Below are 26,668 nucleotides of genomic sequence, written 5' to 3' on the forward strand. Positions count from 1 at the left end.
GAAACCAAATCAGAAAACTATCTTATMTTCTGCCTCCTTTAAGCATTAGAAAGACATTTTAGTAGTGTTTGTTCCTCATACTGTGTTTTTCACAGAAAGGGTATTTTTAGCATAAATTCCTACTTGGTTTKGATTTCAGTTATACGGAGGGACAGGGGAGACACACGTAAGGAACTCTGAGTCACTGCCTTCCCATTTGCTGTGATTGTGACCCTTCTCTCCACATGGCAATAGATCTTGGGTGTAAAGGACTTCTTTTGTGAAATTTACTCTACAATCAAAGGCCATAAAGAAATTAAATCAAAGTAGGTTGAACACATACCCCTTTTCCAAAATTATGCTGAGCTTTTTCTGTACTTCCATAAAAATAATTTTGGGAGTTGGCATCTGGACAGAACTACAGGACTTCCAAATGCTGTATTGTCCCAGATCATCTTTAGTCAAGTAAAGTAAATAAGATTGCTCTTTATTTCTGGTTCTGTTTATATATCTGAGTGCTGGTTTTCCACTTTTTTTTTCTGGTTTTTGTTGTATTTTTATTTTGTGTTTTATTTTATCTCCTGAGTTTCAAGACCTCCCTGAGTGATGAGGGCATTGTAATCCCACTGAAGCCATAACTCCGTGTGAGATGTATTATTGCAACAAGATTTCAGTCTGTTTTCAATTGTCAAATGTAAAGAAAATTTGTTTCCAGTAAAATACATGAACTAAGGGAGTAGTTTGCTGGATTGTGGATGGCTTTGGTCTACACAGGATTCAGCTGGCTGTTTTGTTACTGTTTACTTCATATTTTCAKTATTGTGTGCAGAGATGCATTGCAGCCAGCAGTTGACGTGTGGATTAAATAAATAAGGGAAAACATAATACCATCCTGAGAAGTTAGCAGACCTGGACTTTAGAAGGAGATAACAGTTTCCACCTTCTGTACCTGGGTGGAGGATGTTTTACTTGCACTCTCCCGCCTGCTGGAGGATGCCATCATTGTTCCTATTCTGCTGACTGTGAACAACGGCAGTCCCCTGCTTCTCCAGCAGCTCCAGATAATTGTTTTGATGTATTGCTGGATGGACGGGATTTGCGCTGCCCTACAGTCCTGCTGATACAAAAATGCCTTTAAGATCCTGCCTTTCCCATCCTAATCTACAAAGGAAACAGGAAAAAGGAACTTAAACTCCCTGTACTCAGACAGCAATGAGACTGTTTCAGCCTGCGCCAGTACTCTGATTTCTTGCCTGTGACTTGTAAACAGTGTGCTATGCAGGACAAGAGTAACTGCTAAAGGTCTGCCCCGAGGGAAGGATACTCCATGAGCGACTGTAAGAACTGGATGGATATACTTTGGAAAGCATGGACCCTCTAGCACACCTAGTTCTCTATGGATTCAGCCTGTTGATTTCAGGTRAGTTTTGGCTTTAACAGCTGTCGTGGACCTGTCATGCTTTTCTTGTTTCTCACACAGTGTGCACGTACTCTTTGGCTGTGTACCCTTCACTCCAGTGCTTACCTTTACTGATTTAAGTACCCATGCTTGTTTTAGTGAGTCCACTTCTCTCTCTGCAGTTCTTACAGCGAGGGTAGGACTGTGAGCAAGCAGCTGGGGATGATTTAGCTACGTGTAGGATCACGGCTGCAGCTTTTAACTGTAGAAGCTGTTTATTGACACAAGTCACAGCCCGGTTTCTTTTCTGTCTCATGGCRTGAACTTTTTCATACAGCTGATAACTTTGAAACCACTGGTGTCTTTCCGTAAGAAAGCTGCTCTAAAGACAGATTAAATGTTGACTTCTTCTGTGACTGACTTTATGAACTAGCTGTGAAGYTGATGTGTGAGCTATTCCAGTATCTGATTTGAGACAAGATTCCACAGGTGGAACTTAGATGAAACTTGGTGGACAAAAGAGGGGAAAAAATGTACATTATACCAAATCAACTAAAACCACTTCATATGCAGTTACATAGTATTAAAAGCAAATGCCATTAGTTCAGTGAATCAGAAGTTGTAAGAGGTATCTGTGGAAAGGTGTACAGAAATATACTAATACAAATTTGGTTTCTAGTATTTGCATCATTAATGTTAGAGATACTTTGCTGAACTATCACATGTGGAGCCCTGAGGAAGACTGTGCTCCTGCCGTCAGATTCAAAATTGCTCTGCCTTTGGGTATTGCTTTTACAATCCTCATTTTGATTTTCTAGTCAGTTTCTTCTGTAAGAATTTGTAAAGAAAAATGCAAGACACGTGATAAACTTAGACTCTTACCTCACCCGTAACCATTGCATTGAGACATTCATAGGTTGTTCCAGTCCGTTTCACAGTAAAAATATAATGTGCTATAGAACTGCAAATCGTCCTGCAGTGGAAATCAGAAAGTAGCAAGAAAAGGCAGAAGTCCTCTTTTCTGTGCAACTTTCTTTATAATTGCTTTACACAGATCCTCTTGATTAGCAGCATGCTAACAGCTGTTTACAATAAAATTACGAGTTTGAGATGTTACTTTTGGCATCTATAAAAAGTTAGAGGTTAAKGCAGGAAAAAAAAAGTTTGTAATCTGTTGAAATCATGTTTGGAAATATTCTTTTCTAGCAGTTGCTCTAATTGGCTGCATATTGTTAACCAATTCCTCTTCTGTGCCTTCAGTTTSTTGATTGTTTAGCTGCACATCGATTCAACCTAATTAGCCCTCAGATCCCTTCCAGCTTTACACTTTTAGGAAATATCTGGTTCATTATGGATRGAGAAGAAAAGTAAGCCCAGTTACTCCAACTTTTTCCTTGTCCCTCCTGTTTCTCTGCATAGTGACATACACATATTTGACACAGGCAGCAACAACGTTCATTAAATCAGAAGTACAGGAGAAACAAAAGTCATCTGCAGAAATTAGCCATAAAATTCGGAGAGCACAGACAGCCCAGCACCGAAGAGCTGCCAGTCACTGCATTTTCCACAGGGGCTGATCAGCAAGGTTTGTGCTGTAGTCACACCCATCTCAATAGATCTGTCAGCTTTCCCGCTTTTGTTTGAGAATGATATCATGTTTCCTGGGGCGAGCAGTGGAAGACAATGCGAGCCTGCTTTCCTCTAGATACTGCAGGCGGAGTTCAGGAAAGCAGGAATGACATTCCCTGAGCAGGGGAGGGTCTACACTCAGCACAGACACTGAACTGGCTTAACCTTGTCCCTGATGATTGTGGGCTTCTCTGGGTGTGTTGCTGGGTAGGCACAAAAATCCACTCCACCCTTTTCCAAGGTGAAAAACACTGACTTGGCTGTTGTTACGAGAAATGGCCTTTGATTTGATGACYTTTTGCTTTTAATAGCTCTTCTCCATTAGCCATTAGACCTCATGGTCYGATTTGGAAGGTGATGTTCAAAGTACAGGCAAATGCTCAATTTTACACTTTATACATTCCATAGCAAATGTTCAATTAAACAATTAAGGAATTGGATTTAATTCTGTTRCGATTCTTCAAACTAGACTGAGTATCACCACACGTTTTTTCTTTTGGTTGATTACAACGTTTTGGAGTAGTAACATTATTCTGACATCTATCCTGAAGTATGGATTCAAATGCCAAGCTTGTGACTAGGTTCAGTCCCTTAAATTCTGACCAAAGAAGATCTGTAGGGTTTTTTTTATTCCCCTAAAAGCAAGGAAAGAGTGTCACAATCTGCCTTTTGCTTCAGAAATGCCTCAGGCCCCCTCAAATATCCTCAGATGGTGTAGAAAACTGCCTGCAGTTTCTCACAGTGAGCTAACTCTCAGCAATATTCAAGTGTGAGCCTTATTTTAACAAGATGATCACCACCAGTAAAGGATTTGTGAAAACCAGCAACTATTACAGTTAGCTTCAAGAACATTTCTTTGACTATTTCCATCAGGAAAAAAAATATATTGTCAAATGTCTGCATTGTCCAAGACAGAATTTTCTTTCCAATAGTTTTGCTCCACCAATAATTTTARATCCAGTGGGCCTCTAAAAATACTGGATTTTTTTCCTGATTTAGTTGTTGGACCCATATATGGTAAAAGACTCAAAAGATTATATTAGTCTTTTTAGAAAAGGGTAACAGTAGAGCAACCCAGTGCAGTGGCATTCAATAGCTCTCCATCATCTCTATTGATGGTTGCATTCTCTTTGGAATCAGTAGGTGTTATCAAAAAAYTCCAAATGGGTATCATTATTATGTGACTCATTTTCATACTTAGAAAGTTAAACAGCTTTTAACATGCATTACCAGACACACACTTGCACCTTTATAATGCTGTAGACTWTTCAAAATGACAAGTTGAAATTTTTACTTGAATTGGAAAGTCTTAAAAATTCAAGACTTGTTTTTCTCTTGTGAAGCTTAACTTCACCAAAAGAAAACCTGTATTAACCAGTGGCTGATGCATGCCTGTGRCAGTGAACAGGAATGTTATTCTTTGTGTAATTAAAGGGATTATGCCTGTGTGAGCATCTTCAAATAGGCTGTTGTCAGATCACAGTGGCACYTGAACCTCAGTCTGTCCTGTGGCTRAGTGCTGGAGTTTTGAGCCTCCCAGTCAAAGAAATGGAGGAACACCACTTCTGACCTTTTAATCTCAGGTATTTCATAACTATAACTGTGAGTTTTTAATATCAGGTATTTGTAACAATACCAGATATTACACAGATGTACAACCTTTCTGACACCTCAATTATCAAACTACTAATGTAAATTRGAGGAATTTAAAACAAAGTTTACCTTTGTTCCTGAAGTGTATTTGATATGTGAGACCCAGCAATTGCATCTGCCTGCCATATTGTGCCTAGTTCAACTAGTGATATATAGAGTAGCTCTCAGGAAGCCTGTGTTCCCAAAGGTCATTTCAACAGCTGGGAATAGTCAGGAGTGAAAAGGCATTGCATGAGGCCCAAAGGAATCAGATCTGAAAGGGCAAAATGGAATTACACTACATTCATGTTAACAAATGCTATTGTTATAGATAAAATTTTCATATGTAGATATATGAACACACACATATTATATTGCTTTCAAACTTATTTGTAATTAAGATGGATGGATTACTTTTTTGTTGAAATTTCTTTTAAGGGAAAACTGAAGTTGTAATATTTTGCACAGATGTCTGATGCCCACAAGATTTTTATCCGGAAGACTTTAGTGTACTAGAAGGAGCATAGAAGTCATAGATACTGAGTAGCTGACCTTAGGGCAGGGAAATGCACTTGATTCTTTGTGTGCTCACAATGAGAATTACCTGGGCTGGAAACCTGTTCTGTATCAGTCATGTACACTTGAGCCTGCTTGGCCTAGACCTATTTTTAAACAAATAAAAAACCCTCTTCAGCTCTCTTGGAAGACCAAGAAATCATTGTGGTATGAGGAGTGTTGGGTAGGCACAGGAGCAACGAACCAAAAATGGATGCACCTACTGTTTGTGTGAAATATAATTCATTCCATGGGCAGGTCCCTTTGTAATGTTAGATCTATCTGGGACTGGAGGGATAAAAATAGAACTGCTCTCCAAAGACAGTCTCTGCCCTGTGCTGGTAGATCATATTTAGGATGCTGTTCTGCTGTGGTTTCAGTGGTGTCACACAGCAATGAACCATCTGTGTCTAAAATAGAGACTTTCCTATCAGGAATTTAAAATGCTGACTGTCTATTAGATACAGATTTAAAAACTGTTCTTCAACTGTTAAACAAGGGTCGTATCTTAAAGAAGTTCAACAGCTGTCAAAATTAATTTTGTAATTCATCACTTGGAAATATTCACACCTTTAGGGTGTAAAAGTATTAGGCATTTACTAAGTTCTGAAARAATTTTTAAAAGGTATTTGAAAAAACAGCATTTCTCTATTCAGAAATGTAACCTTTTTACTTTAAGACTAATATTTTGCTTGCCTAGTGTTTATTTATTTTTTGCACTGTCAGCCTGACTAATGAAGTGGCTTAGTTAATTTCTCCTGTGGAGTATAACAAGTCTTCCTTGACAATGCAGTTCCAATTGCACTTCTAATTGTGCTGATGATTTTTCCTTGTGTTATTTCCTGGCTGTTCATTGCTGACAAGCAACWTGGTCAGGAGTCTTGGCCTCCTTAGTCACAAAGTGTGCTTAGCACCAGAAACACTTCCCAGCTACTTTCGTCAGAAAAATCAGTTAAGTGGCAAAGTGAGCGTGCCCTACTGTACAGGCAAGAGCATATTAGAGTGTGTTTTCCCAGCAGTTAGTGCTCACAGACAGCCAGCCTAATGCTTGTTGTAGGCACTAATTGATTACCTGTGCTATTTTACCTACTTCAGCTTGGCACATGTTCACATGCAACAAGCAGTGCACATCTGCAGTACAAATAGGAGCTTCAWAATGAAATTAACAAGGGCCAGCCTTGTAATGGACATATTTATTTTGGTGTGCAAATACACTCTTGATGATATGATATTCATATTTTGCTGGCTGCAAATCCAACCAGATTTGCACCTGTAGTACAAGCCTGTCCTASTGGAGCTTTCTCACCCTTTTTCAGTGTTTTCAGCATTACCTGGCATACTATCAGATGGTTATTTAWGCAGACATTGCTGCTGATATATTGTTTTCCACTTCACTCTCTTGTGGTCAACCAGCCCTAAGAAGAAATCACGACAAACCATGTTTTGGTTTCTTAAACACACACACATGTTTAGGCAAATATACCACACACCAGAAACTACAACCAAGCTGTCAGCAGTGTTTTGTCTTCTAGCATTTTCCTCTTAAAAGGTTGTTTTGATGGTTTGTGAAACAACTGRCATGCAGAGAAAACAAGAAGGCAGAGGCATTTCCTTCCACAGCACCAGAGGTACCCAAAGGCAGATAGGCAGAYACCCAGACAGGCAGCCTCACAGCTTTGATAAATTATTTCATTTTTCACACTTGTGCTCTGGTTTTCCCACTACTGCTGAGCAACATAGTGATATTCTGTCACTGRTCTTTCATCTATTATTAGTTCCACAAATAGTGCCCTATTTCTACGGGCAATTGGTCTTGGTATTTGAACTGTGAAGCATCCAACAGCTGCCCAGTAGCATCCTGTAAGATACAACAGCATGGACAATGAAAATAGTTCTATTGGGAAACCTATCTGTTAGTTCATTTATCAGATACCTTCCAGGAGCATTTTTGACTTTTTTTCATCCCTGCTAGTTCTGTTGTATGGCAGAAAATCTTAATCTCTTTGGGCAATAATAACTTCAGCTTCGTTTTCCTGTGGAGGAATGAGCTGTCAGAGGAGAATCTGACTCACTGGGAGAAATTACCTGAGCTGCTGCTATCTTTGAAATCCAGATGAAATTTCCAGGACACTAAAAGATCACTGAGCCCATAAAATGAATGAGTGGTTTCAAATTACTTACTTTTTTAGAAAATAAAACAAAAGAAATATGGTAAGAGAAGTGTTGAGTGCACAAAAAAAACAAAGATCTGGACCACATTCTGGTCTGGTCCAGATAGGAAAAATATGCCTAAACAGTTAATGTTTGGGGTTAGTTTCTGGCTGGTTTTAACATTAAGGGTACTTTATTTTTTTCCTTTTTGGAGGGAAGACTTGTGGATGTGGTCTCTACTTTATTAATTTCTCCATATTTCATTTATATTATTTCCAGCCTGAATATCTTCCATATTGGCTAATTCAATATTTTTTTAATCACRATTTATTCAGTACTTCTCCAAGAATTAATCAAATGCTATACTTCCTTGGCAAAATTGCTTGCTTGATTGCCATTTGTATCTCTAAATAGATTAATTTAATTCTTTTAATCTGGTGTGTTGTTTTATACCAAAAAATAAAACTTGAGAGAGAACAGCTGAAGTTATAATGGCAAAACAAGACACAATGAAAAATACTGAGGTGTAGGCTATTTTGCAAGTTAGGCTTGTTCTAAATCAAAACCTTATTCCTTCAGGCAGAGGGAGTGCTGAATGTTGTATTTCAAGAAACTTGAAAGAAGGGGTGTTGATAACTTGACAATTTGAGACATATGTTTTCACCGGTCTCTAAATGATTTTTTAAATCCTGAAGTGAGTGTCATATTAACTGACTGTTTCACTTATAGTGTAACACCAAAACTCAGCACAGATTCTACTTTTTCCCTGCTAATATAGTATCATTCATATTTCTGACATTTGATAGCAGAATGATTTGTATTTCATTCAATAAAAGTAAAAGAGAAAAAGAACTACGTAAGCATTGCATATTACATCATCATGTAATCTCTTTGCTTCATGTGGTGAAAAGTGGGGTGGAATTTACTGGAATTTTCTGGAATTTCATCTCCTCTTAAATAATTAGTACTTCAAATGTATTAATCTTTCTGCTTCAAATGTATTAATCTTTCTGCTTATTAATCTTTCTTCTTACAACAGATCTTCTCTTTCATCAGTTACACTGATGGAAAGGACTTCCTGCTTATAGTCACTTAAAGAAATGAATCATAAAGCTCTACAAATATAAGGAAAACAAATACATCATTAGGTGTGTAACAGCTAAAAAATTTMTTTTGTTCTACTACTGATAAGTATTAACACCCAAAGCTTTTCCTCAGAACCTTGAATTCTCAATACCCCTTGCAAGTATGACCTATGTCCATTTTATAGGTGTTTTGAAGGACAGTGAAGTTTGGCTATCCTGTGATGGAGCTGACCACTCTGGCTGCTTGCTATGGAAAAGAAGTGTTAGCCATTCCAGTACTGAACATTGTTTTTCAAGTAACAGGCAATTCTGCAAAGGCCTCACATTAGGTAGAAAATGCCTAGAACTTTCCCATGTTTTCCTGGAGACAAGACAATGGTTAMCTGTGGAAATTGGGAAGTAAATGGACAAAGACTCTCTGAGATTAAAGAACAAATCCATAACACTTTTCTCCCAAGAGTTGCTGTGTGTACTCATCTATGGCATTAAAATAGCTCAAGATTGCCACATTTACTTATAAACTCTAGTATCTAGCACCAATTATAATCTAGAGGAGTGATATTTTAATCTTTAGGAGACTTTCTTGGTCTTTGAGTAGAACTGTGTTTGGGATGTGCTCCAGGGAATTYCTGAGCACTGTTTCTTCCAGCTGGTCCTGGCTGAGTTTTCCTAGTGCAATGCAGCACAGAAAATATGATGACTGTGCCTRTATGAAGGGCGTTTTGGTAGGCAATGAGAACACACAGGGACTGCAGACACAGCACGACACACTTATTCTCTGTTCACCGCAATTTCCACAGGTGAGTATAATAGAATCATAAGATAATTTGAGTTGGAAGGGAGCTTTTTAAGGTCATATAGTTCCAATCTCGGTGCCATGGGCAGGAACATTTTCCTCTAGCCCTGGCTGCTCCATCCARCCTGGTCTTGAACACWTCCAGGGATTGGGCATCCATAGCTTCTCTGGGTAACCTCTTTCAGCGTTTTACCTACCTCACTGTAAAAAACGTCTTCCCTATATCTAGTCTAAATTGACCCTCCTGTTGTTTCAAGCCATTACCCCTTATCCTATCATTACATGTCCTTGACAAAAGTCCCTCTCCAGCTTTCTTGTAGCCCCCTTTAGAACTGGAAGGTGCTATAAGTTGTCCCTGGAGTCATTTCTTCTCCAGGCTAAACAATCCCAACTCTCACAGCCTTTCCTCATACAGAAGATGCTCCAGCATCCCATCATCTGTGTGCCCACCCCTAGACCTGTTTCTACAGGTATATGACCTTCCTATGTTGGGGACCCCCRAGCTGGGTGCAGTGTTCCAGGTGGGGTCTCAGCAGAGCAGAGCAGAGCAGAGCAGAGGGGCACAATCCCCTCCCTCCCCTGCTGCCCACACTGCTTTGGATGCAGCCCAGGACACGTTTGKCTCTCTGGACTGCAAGTGCAGAAATCTCTACCTGGGAAGCTSTGAAAGATACAGCTGAGTATCATCGGGCAAGGAGGACAATCCTGTAATTCAGAGTGGGCCAAGAGGAACTGCATCTCCCTCCTTTCATTCTGCTGCCTGGGCTATAATAGGTGTGCTGTCACTTAAAGTTACTATTTAGAGGATGCCGTTTTCACTGTGCTGGAAAGGCTCAAAGCACTGCATCACAGTGATTGATGTGTCCAAATCCTTGCATGATATCTCCCACTTACAGCATTAGCCTTCTGCAAGTGCTTTCTCTTCTCAAAATCTATTTGCACACACAGCAAATTGCCTTCCTGATAAGGTCTGTTCTTCAAGGACCAGGGCAGGAGTCAAAGGATTTTTTCAGGGCAGCACAGAGGATTGTCTCTGCTGCAGAGACAGATTGTTTCCTATTTGTATTTTTTGTGCTTTTCTCAGAGCTAGATTCTGTTGTCCTTATTTGGTTCTTACATACTCAGAGTCTTCATTACATCTATGATATTATTTGCCTAAATTTTGCCAGACTAAGCACCTTTTTTTAGCAGGAACTGTTGGGTTATTTGAAACTGCATTACCATAAAGGGATGCTGTCGGAATCCCTATCCAGTGGAGTCAAAGAAAACATAACTGTCACCTCCAAGGCCTTAGATTGTTCCAGTGCTTTTTTTTTTTTTTTTYTTTCTTTCTTTTTCAAATGACATCTAAAGCACAGCTTTTCTTAGTGCAAAACTTCCACTTGGATATATTTTAATTTCTGCTTGCACCGTATTCCACCTGTGAAACCTTAGCTGCAAAGGCATAACTGGCATATAATCCCATGCATGCTTGCAGATATAAATTCCTTTAAGAGGCAGAAAACCTTCTTGTGATTCTTCGGGAAGAAACTCCATCTGTGTTCCATCTGCCTCACTCAGGCATCTGGGTTACTCTGAAGTGTTTATATGACAAAAAGCCACCTATCTTTAGACAATGAATCAGAATACTGTCTGTTCTCTGGTGACTAGATTTTGATTCATCTGGAATATTCTCAAATTCAGATAAGCAATATGTCTCCATATTCTACACTGTCGCTGCATGATTTTTATTACTACGAGCAACAAAGTATGTTGCAAATGCTCAGAATCCAACAGAATATCGCTTTGTGTGTTGATCAAAGGCAACATGAAAGCTGGTCCTCAAAATTCAGATTTCTGCTACTGCTTTTTCTCGTAGTATTAGAAGTTTGAGAGGCAGGAGAGCAACATCACCTTTCRGTCTTTGTTGGAAGTCAGAGGAACAGAGAAATGCTAGGGAAAATGGAGCTGGAGCCCTGGATGATCAGCCATCCTCTAAAGCACCCAGCTTCTTGAGCCCATACCTCTGTATTGGAAAGGCAGTTGCAGCTCTRTGCCCTGTGGGTGCCAGGAAGAAATATCAAAATATTTCACTTCTGCTCTCTAACACTTTGACTGGCCTCAACACAGATAATCACGTCAAAGGAATTTTAATCCATTTGATTCTGAGTTTCACAAAAGTTTRCAGAAATCCGGATCTTGCAGTTTATGATTTTAAGGATATCTCTACCAGGCATGTGATGCTGATATAAACTGAAGCTGCTTTCAGCTGGTGATTGTTGTACTATATCTGCCTTTGGCTGATATCTGTATCAGATCCATAGTGAAARCACAAATGTTCCTCATATAAAAGTCAGGACATTGAGACAAATGCCCTATAAAATAGATGTGTGMGTCTGGCCTCATTTCTATCACATACCTCTTTCATTTTGTTCAGAGGATTTACATTTTCAGTGTTCAGTAGGACAAACTGATTTTGCTGACCTGCGCCTTTTGCAATATTTACTTTAATGGCCGTCGCATCCTTTCCAGAAGGTTTCAGTTCTCCATTATGTAACTGCRAGTTATCTGGGCTGGCACATGAAAGGGTGGTGGCTGTGGAAGACTGGCTGGGTGTGGTGAGTGTCAATGTGCTGTCAAGATACTTCAGTCCCCAGAGTGGTTGCTTGCATTGAAAGCAGAGGAGGACCTCCTCCCTTGGCCCAGAGCACTGCAGAGACACACGCAAAGACTGCAGTCAGCACTAAGACCTTTTGACCTCCCTTATCTAAGACTATACCCCTTCCTTCCCATCAGAGAAACATTTGGAAGCTGACCGGTGCTAAATATTAGGTCTCTCTTTGTAAATACAAAATATACTTGTATCCAAATCAGAAAAATAGATGTGATGAATAAAAGAAATAAATTATTCTTCCTGTTTCAGCTGGAAAAAATGTTACTGTTTCCCTTCTCCTTACACTGAATTTAAAAAATAAAGGGAAATGCCTATTATTTGCCAATTGTTCGTTATAGGGGAGCTGAATTTSCCTCCTGCTATGCACATTTGAACAACTAGAACTGTAGCACTCTGCTAGAGGATATTTTAATTAGGCTTGTATCTCTCATTTTCAAAAAAACTTACATCTCAATGTGTTTCTGACAGTCCCATTGATCAAAAGAAACAACTTTGAATGCTTTAAACCTGACCTCACTTAACTACTGGTACTGACTTGCTTTTGTTTTCSCACAAGTTGCTTTGTGCCACGGGTCCTGCCAGGGTCTGTTAAGGCTTTAAATATTTAATCTGATTGACTATGAAATCATTAGTCCAAGTTCATAAAACAGCTGCAAAAAATACTCCAGGTGTTCAAAGTACTACCAAATCCTATAACTGGAAAYCATAACTGCTTTACAAAAGTTTTTACGTACTAAATCCATGTAAAGGACACTGAGGAAACACTGCTAAACTGACAACTTTATCATCCACTCATCCTGTTGTGGGAAAAGCACCATACTTGAGGTATTTATGTGCACSCCTAACTATAAACAGATCTGCCTGTTTTAGCAACTTGTGGTTTTCTACAACAGATCTTGAAAKAAAGTCAACACATTTGCAAGACTTACTGCCATTTCTGAGAAGAACAAGCGCCATCTGTTTGTTTCATACAGAATAAATCCTCAAGTCATTGTAGCAAAATAGTTGATCTGTGTTAATCCAATTTTGCACAAAAGCTGTGCAAGACACCAGCCAGAGAAACCCTGAATATTGGATGAAACAGCTTATTTGGTGATTTGATTGGCCACATATTTGAATTTTTTAATTTKATACTTTTTTATTTTTCAGGTAAAGTGGAAGCAGCACTGGACCTCATACTGATCAATTCCTTCCCTCTGGTGGGCAACTCCGAGACATCACTAATCTGCATCACTTCCAAATGGCGTTCCCGTGAGTCTATCACGATAGGCAGGGACCAGGAGGACATGGCAAACCAGCACCGAGAACCACTGCAAGTTAATGAAGATTCCAAGAGAGCAGYAGCCAAAGCAGTGGTGTGGAAAAGAGAACAGGCCAGTGAAACTATCGGAGCCTACTACTGTGAAGGGAAACTCAAGGATGAGGTGACAAGGATACACACCATGAAGATGCCGCTGGGAGGTACTGTATGGTGGTCAGATCTGAATTTGCCATGGCACTGCTTGCAGACTGGCAACTATCCCTGGTTGACATGGGCAAGCAGGCAAGGCAGTCCTGAGTCAATAAAAATAGACTTAGCTCAAGCCACTTTTTTATTACAGTGTAGAGAAACTGGTTGGTACTAGGTGCTAGTCATTTCCTTGTGGAAGTTAGTCAGACACCTGTGGGTATTCTGCCYGCATCTGGCTACTGCCAGGAATACAAAGTCGGTCAGCAAATAAGGTAACTACTGGCCTCACTGACCCTGTGGAATAACATACATGGCAACTCCTGCACTAGGATTTTCACACCTCAGGCCCTCAATTTATAACAGGGCTTCATTTTAAAAGTTTGATAGGTCTGGGATGGAGATAGCTAAATATAATTATTCTATTTTTTTTAGTAAATGGGCAACCTGAGCATAGTGTTCTTATTCAAGGCCTTACCTTGCTTAAGGTTGAGTAAAACTACAGATCAGCAATTCTGGATCTGTACAGTCCATGTCAGTGTGGAAAAAAGAAAAAAAAGGATCCATCTCAACTCTGGAAAGGAACTCCAGAGAAATCTGCCAAAATCTGAGAAGATTATTCACAAAAATCCAGTAGAGATTTCATTATTTATTTGATTTTGTGTTAAGACAGTGCASAGGAGAAAAAGCAAATATGCCAGGGATAATGGGATAAGAAGATGGGATTTCCAAGGTCCATTAAAAAACATTTTCTTATGTTCAAAATTTCCCTTTTATTCTTGACCTCATTAGGCTTCTTGGACAAATTCCAAAGCAGAAATCACTATCAACTACAGAAAAGTGCAAGAAATTTTTAGATAATTTTCTGCAGCAAATCACATTTTCAAAACTGCAGCTGATTTTTGTAAATTTTACTGTACTCCTAATGCTTTGTGCCATGGCAACTGGACTGTGAGGAGACTCAACAATTTTAATGTCTCTTAATAAAGCTCAAGCAATTTTTGTTGGTGAAATCTCCTGGAATTATATAACAAATTTATAAAGGAGATCTTTTCATTTGTCAGACCTGCAGCTAGTGTTGTTACTATTTCTTTGAACGTAGGTAGGTTGGAAGCAAGGTGGGTAGGACAAGTGCATTTTTCTTTGCCTTATGTTTTTTTCTGACAAAATGTGGTCTTTGAARGGTTGGACTGATCAGCAAGGCAGCTCTGCAGATGCAGAGTGACACGTCCATTGTTTCAAAGGAGGCTGTAGTGAGGAGGAGATAACAGTTCATGGAAAGTCAATGTGACCCTGGCAGTGGCAGACTGTCAGCGAGATGAGCACGTTTCTGGCTTTTCTGTTGTAGAACAAAATGCATGGGTGGAAGAATGTCCTCTGGATCAATTAGTTCTTTGCACTTGGTATCCGTAGGCCTAGGAGCAGAGAATTTTAGTAATCAAACCTTGAAGGCTTCTTATGTGACAGATGTTGATCTAAACAAAAAGAGCTTTCACACCAGCAGATGGTAGGTTTCTTGGATTAATTTCTGGATTTGAATCCATTGCTCAGAATTTCTCTGAAAAAGTTTTCRTTAACAAAATTTGAACTATTCAGAGAAGACATATAATCTAATCAGATTAGATGGGTGAGAACAAGGTGTGTCCAAAATTCTCAAAGCTATTAAWGTGCACAGAAAGAGGACAAAGGCGTCAAGGAGAGACTGAGGTTTGGCAAAACATATGTATCTGGAAAACAGACATTTKTTCACCTTTTTCCTTATGTTGTCTGCATAATTTTTAAAGGCAGCATACATTTTTCAACAGCAAAAATTGGGTAGAAAAGTGCAGTTTCCCATTAGGGACACCAAAGTCATGGGAAGAAGCAGCACTTCTTAAAACCCAGCCACTGTTCTGCATCCTCCTGGCAAGAAGCTGATGAAATGCTCACTAAGAATTAATCATTTGGGTAGCCCCACAGACCTGGTGGGAACTGCCATCTGCCTGATTATACACCTATTATCAAATTATTATTAAATATGAAGATACTGTGAAGATTTTTGCTGTATAATATGGAAACAGGTTCATTTTCCTGATTTATTCTGCCATCTGCTTATGTAACGAGTCCATTTTCCTGGATTCTTTATACTGAAGCATTACRGTTACACATGTAATATTCATACATGCAGTGAGAGGGAACAGTATATGCTTTATCTTCTTATGGGGAGTGATCCTTATACTGTATACAGTACACATATCTAGAATAGAACACTAMAGGGTGTTCTCCATCTAGCCAAATAGAATTTATTCAATTTCTCTACACAACATTTTATTTTCATATATGTGATTATGCTTTTGCCACAGAAACTCAGCCATATAGTGGGCAGCGGGACAATAATGGAAATGCTAGCAGCAGAGCATTATGACACTTGTCTTGCAGCTCAGTTCRTTATGTCTCTATAAGGAATTGGCACACTGGAGATGTGAAATTATGTAATACTAGTCACAGTCTAAAAATATGTTGGAACTGAGCCCACCAGGGAGTGTGCTTTCCTTTCCATTGCAACAATACCCTGTAGAAAAGTCTTGCAGTTTAGCCTAACAACATGCAAAGAAAAGTAARTGTGAATACAAAAGTTTAATATCTTGCTGAAATAATTAGTATTGTCTTACTAAATTTGGTCCAAAAAACATTGCAACTAAACCCCTTAGGATCATTTGTAGCTAACAATGAATTTTTTGCAAAAGCTTTGGAATTATTTGTTTATTAAATAGATAATGACTTTTCACTGTGCATTTGTTACTAATAAATATAACGTGGGAGCTGACAGTAAGTTGAAATTGCTTTCAGTTTTTGTCTCTTTTTAATGAAATCTTATTTCATAATTCTATATTAGAATTCTCTGTTTCTCTAAGATGAAAGATAYCAGTGTTTGGGTAAAATGACAAATGCATGTACTTAATGTCAAGCWGGAAGACTCCTACTGAAATAAATTGTATATCACTAACAAAAGAATGAAAACTTGTGTCAGAGTCTCAGAGTATAAACACTAGAACTGCACAGGGGATGGAAATTCCATTCTGCAAAGAATTGTGAGTTTTCAATAGTTGTCTTATTTCCAATCATAAAAAAGTATTAGAATGTCAAAATTTCCAAGGAAATAATATCCTAGGAGAGTTGATGGCTTGGGTTGATAAAAGTGTTTTCATTCTTGTTCAGATTTTCTTTCTTTAATTTTACATCATGTAACACAAACATTTTGATTTTCACTTAAAATTCTATTTTAAAACTAAAATATCAAAATGTTCTTTCATTTATTGCAAGAATATTATCCTTTTTTACCCCTCAGATTTTGCAAAWTAATGACAAAATTTACAAAATAATGACAGAGGTACTGACAGAATTTCAGCCTTGCACAAACTTTGATGTAGCAGCTACCTGCTCATTTTTTACAGCTCTATTACATATGAAATATGACAGAAAGTTACTTTTTTKTTGTTGTTTTTTAGCCTTCTGATTCTATCTTTGTGCATTTCTTTCCCACCAAATTTTAGCCATAARCTCCAATTTTTTTTTCTCTTACTGGGGCTAAGAACCAAACAATATTTTATCAACAGTTTTGCAAAAACGGAGCTGTGATTCTAGATAAAAGGGAATTTTTGATGCATAAGTCAACAGTTCATGCTAACTTGTATATATGTTCCTCAAACAAAATATTTATTGTGAGATAACTGTAACTGTAATGGAATAGAACCYGTGCAAATGCAGAGCTGACTAGGATCATAAAGGACTCTGAAAGGATTCCTTCCAGCTGAAATTCAGGTGGTCTTATTGTCAGAAAAGTCCCACTCACCTTGCTAGGGAGGTAAGTGGCAGCAGAAGGAAAAACAAGGATGGATGGACTTACCTGAGAGTAAGRAGGAACATTTTGAGGCTAAACACCTTCAAATCCAGAAAGAGCAAAGGGATTGGTTTAAATGAATGTGTCACTCTTCTGTGTGTTCCAAAAGGGAAAGTACAAAGATACCACATTCACAGTCAGGTAAGGAGCTGAATAGTTAGGAAGTCAAATTTGGCTAATTTTAGAAGAGTAACATACAAGYGACAATATGGCATAAAACCTCAGAGCTAAAAAATGGCCTGCAAATTTGTCCTCAAAACACAACTTTCCCTTGAAATTTTCCAAGTAAATGAAAGGAAGCTTCCTTGATTTCTAATTTGTTTCAAAGTAATGTGGTAATTAAAACTACCTTTTCACTTGTTTCTAAAAAAATCTGTTTCTTGAGATTTTTCTGTTCCTTCCCTAATTATTTTCTGATGACATTTTCCTACTAGTACTGGTAAGCAAAAGGCAGAAATGTTGTAAAAATCCTTCTATCTACTTTCTCTTGTTGTTTAAACCGTAATCTACAAACAAATGTATAAAGGTGCCTTTCTGTTTAAGCAGAAAAATTAATTTCAATTTCCCAGCTGGAAAATGGACTGATCTACATGGTCCCTCACCTAGAATTTTTATTTTAATTAAGCCATATTTCCAGGTGATTATCTTTTGGTAAAAGTACTGCAGCCTGTAAATATGATTTTTTTTTCCTTTGGTTCTTAGTGCAATCCAGCACTCTCTGTATTTCCAGAGAGTATGGTGAACTAACATAATCACAGACCTACTCCATTCTACCTCACCTCCTCTAAGCCCTGCATGACTGTGGTCTCCTGAACCATCTTGGCAGTTCTGCATCATAAAGCTTAACTAGAAAATAACTGAATCATCCTAGGCATTTGTTTGCTGAMAACAGCTTGCTCCCTAGGTACAATTTTCAGTATTTTATCCAGTACGCTTTAAAAATGTCTCAAGGGATAAAAACTTGGGAAAGTGCTTTACAGCCARTTGGAACTTGCAGTTAGAAGCTGTTTCCAGTTACTCAGCTAAAAGCCAATTATTATTTTCATGCCTCAGGTTCTAGTGGCAGTCTATTGTTTCAGGGTATAGGCAAGTCCTCTGTCTATGCCAAAACATTGGTTGAGGCTGCTGGTGATAAGGAATCAATTTATGCTCTAAAGAAATTGGGGTGTCAAAATCTGAGTGAGGGCCATGAGTAAATCATTCTCAGCTTTCAGGCCAGATACCAGATAGAGACAGTAACTGCTATTTATCACATCTGTTTTCAGCCTCCTTCCACCCAGTGGCATTAACTGTTACAGCAAATAAGGGAGAGCMTGTGAACATTTCCTTCATCAGAATGGCATCAAAAGAGGAAGATGCAGTGATCTACAAGAATGGTAATCAATCTTTCTTGCTTTTTCTCTTCCTGCTATCATTGTTTTAACTGAGTTCCACCAGTTTTAAAGTTATTGCTGATGATGCCCATGCTGTGCAGCTGGGGCAGAGACTATTCCTCATACATTTAATACTCCCTAAAGGGGCAATTTGCCATATCCAATATGTTGATCTGACCTGTTTCTCTTTCACCAAAATGCCCAATCCTCTGTATCTTTGCTTTGGTTTTTGTTTTTSTTTTTGATTTTCTTCTACATCTCAAATATTTGTCTGGTTGTTTTTGGCTTGTTTATTTGTTTTTCATTCTGTGCAACTGTGAAGGCCCACTTACTCTATCTTTCATTGCATTTTTACTGCTTTTCAAGTGATACCTTCCATGCTTCAAACGGATTTTTGAGACCATTTAGCTTCCATGATGCCCTTCAAGCTACKGTATTAATCACTAGTACTCTGCCATTAGAAACAAGAAATTGTAAACAAAATTCCTTATTTCATTCACGTACAAGAATTAATCAGGTTGTAAATTTTATAACACCAACTCTTCTATCTAACATGTCACCTAAATCACATGTAATTCACTGTTCAGCTGGGTGTTGCTTCTGCCTGACACTTGGAAATGTGTCCAGGTTGCTATTTACCTCCTGAAGAAATGTAAGCCAATGCAGGTCACTAAAACTCACAGTGCCTWCATAATCAGAATGCTAGACCATAACAAAATTATAGTTGTTGGAAGCATACCTAATGTACTGCTCCATCTTTGATAGTCTAGACTACAATAAGGTAGTAGTAGGAGACAGGGAGTAAACAGAGCAGAACRAGGGAAGGAAGTGTCAACACACCGCAAAAGAACTCATGCAGTGGGTCAGTCAGTAGACTCTCATAAATACCTGTTTCTTTGCTCTCCAGAGATTCAGCTATGTCAGGGCACAGTGGCCAAGTTTGTCATCATTAGTCATTTCAGGGTCCCTAGGAAAATTTTGTGATCTGTCAGCAGTTTCTCACAAATGAGAYAGATGAGATTTTGGAGCAGAAGTGCTTACATCATGGTACTCCCTTAGTTGGGATTCCATCTGGAAATTTGGCAAAAGGTCTCAAACTGACTCTGAAGAGGASGTCAAGCTTTTCACCTGAGGTTGATGTTGAAACAACATCCCTGAGAAGTCTTGATACAGCAGCTGGAATAGAAGAAAAAAAATGCTTCTACAATATTTAGCTGTTACACTTTCACTTCAGTTGATTCAAGTACCCTTCCCCCTTACAGAACCTCACAATGGCTRTCTAGACAAATTGTTCTGCTAAACAGGGTTACTTTAAGACATTGGCATAACATGTGCCATATTGGAAAACAAGCCGTAAGATTGAGCCTTGCTTGGCAGACTGTAGCATAATGCTTTCTTAATGCTTTACTGTCAAGTTTGTTAAGGAGATTGCAATGCAAAAGATATGTAGAAAAATGACCTACAGTTTCAAAACAAATCCCTTTCAGTATTTGCTCTTTTAATTTGGTCTTGTTTTCATGCAGAGCTGTTGTCACAGCCTGTGGTGGGCTGGAATGACCCACAGTCTTTCAGCTGTTTTGGTTATGAACCTCAGCAAAGTTTYACATTTCTAGGCTGAGATTTGACGACAGTCAAATTGATACTAKAGTATGTATGGTCACAGAGAGCAGAGGTCCTGCCTGATGCTGCTTACCTTCTAAATAATTTCAGAAAAGTGAAAAAAATCGTTGCATTTTCAGTGTAACTAAGGGAGTGCAGAAGGTAAGAACAATTTGATTTGTGAGAGTACCATTTGTAATGGCCATTCAGCCATTCTAACTTGCAAGTCAGAACAGGGTCAGGGTGTCTGTGCTCTTAATGTGAGCAAGTTGTTTGCAGCCTGGAGCAGTCCACAAGGAGACCTCTATTGCAGCCTTCCAGTACCTGAAGGGAGCTGAMRGAAAGGTAGARAGGGACTTTTGACAGYGGTATGTAAGAAAGGACAATTGGAAATGGCTTTAATTTGAAAAATRGGAGGTTCAGATCAGGTACAAGAAAGAAATTCTTGTATATGAACGTAGTAAATCAGGAATACACTGCCCATAAAAGTATTGGTTGCTCCATCCCTGGAAGTCTTCAAGGCCAAGTTGGACAGGGCCCTGAGGCAGGGCAACCTGACCTAGTGCAAGGTGTGTCTGCCCGTGGCAGRGGATTTGAAGCTAGATGATCTATTTTAGATGAAGCTATTTTCGTGAATCCCAATGGACATGCAGTACTCATAAAGTCAGAGTTCTGCTGTGTGGGTTTTTGGTGAATGGCTTTGTTTATACAGTGTGGGTGAGATGTGCACATATATTTTAGTGAAAATTAACTGGACCTGACATTAACCCACTGCAGCAGCCTTGCTCYAATAGACTGGAGCAGAAAGACTCCCAGAGGTCCTCAAGTTCAAAGGATGCAGCTTATCTTTGACAGCAACTAGTGTTCAAATGTTGTTACCTGGTGATCCAGAGGGATGCAAGAAGGTCAAATGCCATTGCCTCATTTAGCAAACACGTATGACCAAGCATAGCAAATTTAGAATAAAAAAAAAATAAGCTCTTTGACAAAGAGACAGAAATACATGAAGCCTTGGAAGAAAAGATAAAACTGTTCTGAGTTCTTCCTGCTTTGATCTCCTAGGTAAACCTTTGTGTTAGTCAGATTAATTGCACCTCTCTGGTATTTGATCTTCTACTCCAGCCACCCTAGAATCCTTATGGATTATTACCACCCATTCAGAAAAGACAAGGAAACAAAATGAACACTTTTAACCTCTAGGCTGTTAGCAAAGCTGAACATGAAGGTGTTTGTCTTACTCATCTACTAAATCTTCTCAAGGTCTAGCTTCCTTTTTACTTTTACTTCTCCCAGTTATGAAAAACCAGTATAGCTAAAGATTTGTCAGAAAATTATAAATTAATACTTTGATTCTGTTGTTTAGCTCATCCCAACTGCCCTTCTTCAGTAACCAACACAAATTCATTTCTTTGTTTAGAYGGTGAATGATTCTATCTGTGGTATCTGTGTGCTCCTTCCTCAGGTTCCTTCATCCACTCTGTGCCCAGGCATGAAGTGCCAGGAGAACTGGAAGTTTCCTATCCTCAAGTTCAACCACATGATGCAGGGGTTTACTCTGCCAGATATATAGGAGGAAACCTTTTCACTTCTGCTTACACAAGGCTTATTGTAAGACGTAAGTTCCATTAATGTGTGCTGATGATTAGTTTTTGAAAGTTACAATGAATCTGAAATGAAATACATTGTGCCCAAATAAGGGCCAAAATCATTCTTGATATGCTGCCATCAGATTATGTGAGAAAGAATTTTTACCAAGGGTCTCTGGTACAAGCTGATATTGATGTCATCAGCTGAGAGAGGAAAAAAAAATCCCATCAGGTTTAAGTTCAATTCATGTTAGCTATTGCCAGGACAGCTAGCTGTTATTCAGCATCTCAGATTTTCAAACAACGAGAAAGTATAAATGGAGGAGGTCATTATTCAGGGTGTCCCTGTTCTCTGTGGTGGGTTATATCCAAACCTCATTAATCTTAAGGCTCATCATCTTTAGTATTCATTATTGTAAATTTAYAAAGTACCTTAGATTTAGTTAACTCTCAAGGTTCACTTCCTAGTGGATGAAAGAATGAGTCTGGATATTTTTCCTTAAGTATTCTATATGCTTTCTCCTCATGCTGCTGTGTCCATTTTCGTAGGTATTATATATATATATATGATATTAACTTGGATAGAAACATGAAATTATATAAATAAGTAGATAGCCGTTCAAATATATTATAGGGAAAAAAATTATTATGGTAATAATACACATTTCACGCATGAATATCCACAGTATACTTCCTGGAGTTGTGAATGAATAAATCTAATTACAAATTTGGATTTTGAAGATACTGCTACCTTCCTAACTAAAATGATCCAGCTGGCTGGAGTACACGGGTCCATACAGATTGTACTTCTATGCATTTTACTGTACTTTTGCCCTAAAAAGAATATTACAACTTGAAGGAGACAACAAATATGTCATCATATTTTTCCATAAAAGGATGTGAAGCTGAGAAATGGGGCCCTTCCTGTAGCTTCCACTGCCCTCCCTGCATGAACAATGGCATTTGTCATGAAGATACTGGGGAATGCATCTGTCCTCCAGGTTTTATGGGAAAAACATGTGAGAACGGTAAGTAAATATTTTCAGAGATCTCTTATTAATTTGGTCTCAGTAACAAAGATGATACATTATTGAGGGAAGCATCATATGGAGTAGCTTTRTTTCTCTCTTCAAAGCTACAGTGTTTACAGGTGGTGCTGGATACAGGGTGGGATGAACCCTGCATTAACAAGGCTGTTTATGTAGCTGCGATTTAATTTCTCTCTCTCTCCCCTCCTGGTGGAGATTATGTTGCTAGGGAAGATGAATGTTTCTGACACTTCTTGATCAATATGATCAATGGGCAGTATGCTAGGTAGCATCTTCTAGCTCCTCTTCTTACAGGAGGCTGGACCAGATGATCTTTTGAGGTCAATTCCAACCCAGGCTGTGCAATGACTCCCTTGAAATGAGTGTGCTCAATGCTACTGACTAACTGTTAAATCCATGGTAGAACAGGAGATCTAAAGGATACRCTGGCAGTAGGAATAATGCTACAGATTCTCTGGCTGCTTCCGAAGAAGATCCTAATGTGCTCCCAGGGTGATTTGCCTCTGTARGGACATATTGACCGTATATCCCTACAAAGGCAATTACATATTGAGTGTATGTCTATCTGCAAATCTGTGTCTGTGACAATTAGTTTGGTTTCTGGAAGAATTAGAGCTGGCATTGGATTGCTTCGAATTCTCCAAGCAATTTTTGGGTTCATTAATAAATATGTATTATTTTATTTGAAGGAATTTCAGTGCTACAAATACTAGAGCCAAGCTGTTGCAATAGTTGACACCCAAACCACTCTCTTATAAAAGCAAAACCATGACATCAGCATTTTTGCACGCATTCATTGCTAGGAAGAATATTTGGGTTTCATAACATTGTTTGTCCATTTTATATTTAAAAGGCATATAAAGAGGATTTATTGATGCAACTGAGTCCTCACATATCTAAAGCAAGGGGCTTTTGGCTGACAGATTCTCACAGTGAGAAAATTGTTTCTGCTTCCTGTGCTTGACTATTAGAACAGCTGCGGCTTAAGTTGCTATGGTTGTTAATATATCTGATATCTGAATGATCAAAGTGCTATTTTTAATTTAAATTTATGTTTTCTCTTGTCTAAATCTGCATCATTAGAAGTGCTAGCTATTTTGTGAATAATGCTGTTGGGTTATTCTTTCCCTTTCTTACTTCAACAGCTTGTGGAGCCAACACATTTGGCAAAACATGTGAAGAGACCTGTAAAGAAAATTATGGCTGCAGAAACTATATGTTCTGTCTGCCAGATCCATATGGTTGTTCTTGTGCCACAGGATGGATGGGACTGGAATGTGACAAAGGTATAGTTTAAAAAAGAGAAAAAATGAGGGATTCTTAATATTCTGCACAGAAGGAAAAAAACAGAGGAGAGTTATAAATTATATTTTTTAGTCATGTATAAAAAGTTTTTTCAATAATGAGATTGAAAACTAATGGAAGTCATTTTCTAGTACCTTTGCACTAACTGCAACATATGTACTTGCAGAATGCAAACCTGGGTTTTATGGGGCAGATTGCAAACTCAAATGTAATTGTCATAATCGAGGAACATGTGACAGATTTAAGGGCTGCATCTGCTCCTTTGGATGGTATGGTCTGCAATGTGAAAAAAAAGGTAAGGCAAGGTAACAAGGTATTAARTCGTTTTTCCCAGTGTAACTGAAACAGAWTTTAATGCTGGTACATGATATTCTTGCTCTACCCACTGCTTTCCAGAGGTCCAAACACTTCTGTACAACCTTATGGCRATATAGTTGCTTAGGCCTCTGACTTGTATGTTGCATTTATCAGGATGATATGCTAACATTTAATCTGATTTTGTTTTCATCAGAGGTAGATTCTTAAGCTTTACTCCATAGGATTTGACAGTGATCTTAACATCAATCCCTGACAGAAGCTGCACATGCAGCTTTTGGATAATCTCATATTATTTTATCATTGCCTACCTCTTACTTGTCTACATACATTCCTGTACCATGAGCTTCATGACCTGAAAGTGATGACTGAGACACCAAGACAACACCAGAGTTTAAAACTGCTCTGTTTCTCTAAGAGAAAGTTAAACTGTAACCTTACCTTGTATCTTTGGATTTAGGCAACRCATTCTGTAAGATGCACTCAGCATCTATTACTTCAGCTGGATAAATAAAGTGACAAATATTGCTGATTTGTGAAAACTTTCAAGAACAAAAACAAAAAGAGAAATGAGACTGTGATCCAACCAGCCACACTACACTGTTATGATCTGTCAGGTCTTACAAACAGACAAAATAGAAAGCAAGTAGGTACTGTACATTCAGAACAAAATATGAGCATGATTTTGCCATGGTTACACTGTCTGTGCTTAGAATGTCAACAAGAAAGACAGGACAGGGGTCAGGAAAAGAGAATGAACACAGGGCTTGTTCCTTCTCACATGCTATATAAAACKATGTAAAAATGTTGACTTTTTAAAGCATGATGCTTGCATATGSCCACATGAGAGAAGACAGAGGCAGACATCCACACTGCCTGCACACCTAAACTTGTCTTTTTAAAGGCCCGTTTGAAGGATGAGATGATGCTATATATCTTCTCTAGGTTCAGCAGATCTTCCGCCTCAGATAATAAATTTACTAGATCCTGTGGAAGTCAATTCTGGTGTCGAGTTCAAACCATTTTGTATAGCAACGGGGAGACCACTTCCTAAATCTGAAGAATTCAAACTTTTGAAGAAAGATGGAACTGTGCTAAGGGTAGGCTCCTGATCAATTTCTTTCTGCTGTTTATACTGTTTATACTRATTTTATTCGTACTTAATGAATACCATGGTTTTCAAGCATAATAGGAAATGGGATATTCTGGGATACCCCATGAATTTCTCAGCACATATGAAAGTATGGAACTGWCCATTATAGATGCTTTTTATAGATATCACTAAAGTTTAAAAGATTTCTAAACTGCGAAAAAGGATCATTGGAATGTTCCCAAATTCCCACATTTTTCAGGCCCTGTATATCTTCTGTCATTTCAGCCTGATGAAATTTCTACCAGTAATCGTTCTGAAGCCATCTTTAGAATTAATCGAATCCTGCCCAGTGATACAGGAACTTGGGTTTGCAGTGTGCAGACAGTAGCAGGAATGGCAGAGAAACCATTTCAAATTATGGTTAAAGGTAAAAGCATGAATCTCTTCAATGTCTTTGTCTCTCTAATTTTAAACAAAGCTTTATGTTCTAGCATAGCTGAGCTTTCTGTTCTCTGCATTGCCAGAAAATGCCTGAATAAATATTTACAGTTGTAATATGAATATAAGCCCATTACAAGTAACATACTAATTGCATATGTTGAAAGACTAAGTGTGAYGGTAACATTTTAGAACACCCAAGGGTTTTTTATTAATATCTTAACTGTCAGCTTTGGTGTGTAAAGTCCCATCTATTTTGTGAGAGTTTTGAAGAACGTCTTTCATTTTCTTACAGATCTAGGAAATACTAATCTTATTGATATAGGGAGTCTAAAGGTTAGTTTAATATTTGCATTTTTGTTCAGTTCCTCCTGTACCACAGTATGCCCCAAGACTGGCAGACAGAGGACATAATTTTCTCATAATTGATATCAATGCTGAATTACACAATGGAGATGGACCTGTTGTGTCAACAAAACTTCTCTACAAGCCAGCAAAACGTTATGAGTCCTGGATGTCAGTGGAAGGTAAGAGGACATTCTTTAATTCTCTTAAAAAGAAGTCACTTTTCAAAACTGAAAAGTCACGTGTCTCTGTTCTTGATTAGACCCAAAAGACTCCACAATGCATAGAAGTTAAACCTTTTATGACTGGATTTATGACTACACATAATGTTCACGTGGCTGTGTAACACAAACAGCAGT

General features: G+C 38.4%; 1 protein-coding gene across 2 annotated transcripts in view; it reads left to right on the forward strand.

The window, feature by feature from the left end:
- The first annotated feature begins 1,051 nt into the window (after positions 1–1,051).
- Positions 1,052–26,668, forward strand: part of TEK (TEK receptor tyrosine kinase) — a 38,740-nt gene continuing 13,123 nt past the window's right edge. For both annotated transcript variants that reach the window (XM_057364975.1, XM_057364976.1), the window contains exons 1-10: positions 1,052–1,399; positions 13,029–13,340; positions 18,472–18,582; positions 21,641–21,793; positions 22,661–22,792; positions 23,959–24,099; positions 24,285–24,413; positions 25,379–25,533; positions 25,812–25,953; positions 26,330–26,491. In XM_057364975.1, coding sequence (XP_057220958.1) covers positions 1,348–1,399; positions 13,029–13,340; positions 18,472–18,582; positions 21,641–21,793; positions 22,661–22,792; positions 23,959–24,099; positions 24,285–24,413; positions 25,379–25,533; positions 25,812–25,953; positions 26,330–26,491 — 1,489 coding nt within the window. In that variant the 5' untranslated portion in view covers positions 1,052–1,347. The remainder of the gene's footprint in view (positions 1,400–13,028; positions 13,341–18,471; positions 18,583–21,640; positions 21,794–22,660; positions 22,793–23,958; positions 24,100–24,284; positions 24,414–25,378; positions 25,534–25,811; positions 25,954–26,329; positions 26,492–26,668) is intronic.

Source organism: Malurus melanocephalus, unplaced genomic scaffold (genome assembly GCF_030028575.1).
Source record: "Malurus melanocephalus ecotype Western Australia unplaced genomic scaffold, MMel_1.1 scaffold_45, whole genome shotgun sequence".
Taxonomy (NCBI): domain Eukaryota; kingdom Metazoa; phylum Chordata; class Aves; order Passeriformes; family Maluridae; genus Malurus; species Malurus melanocephalus.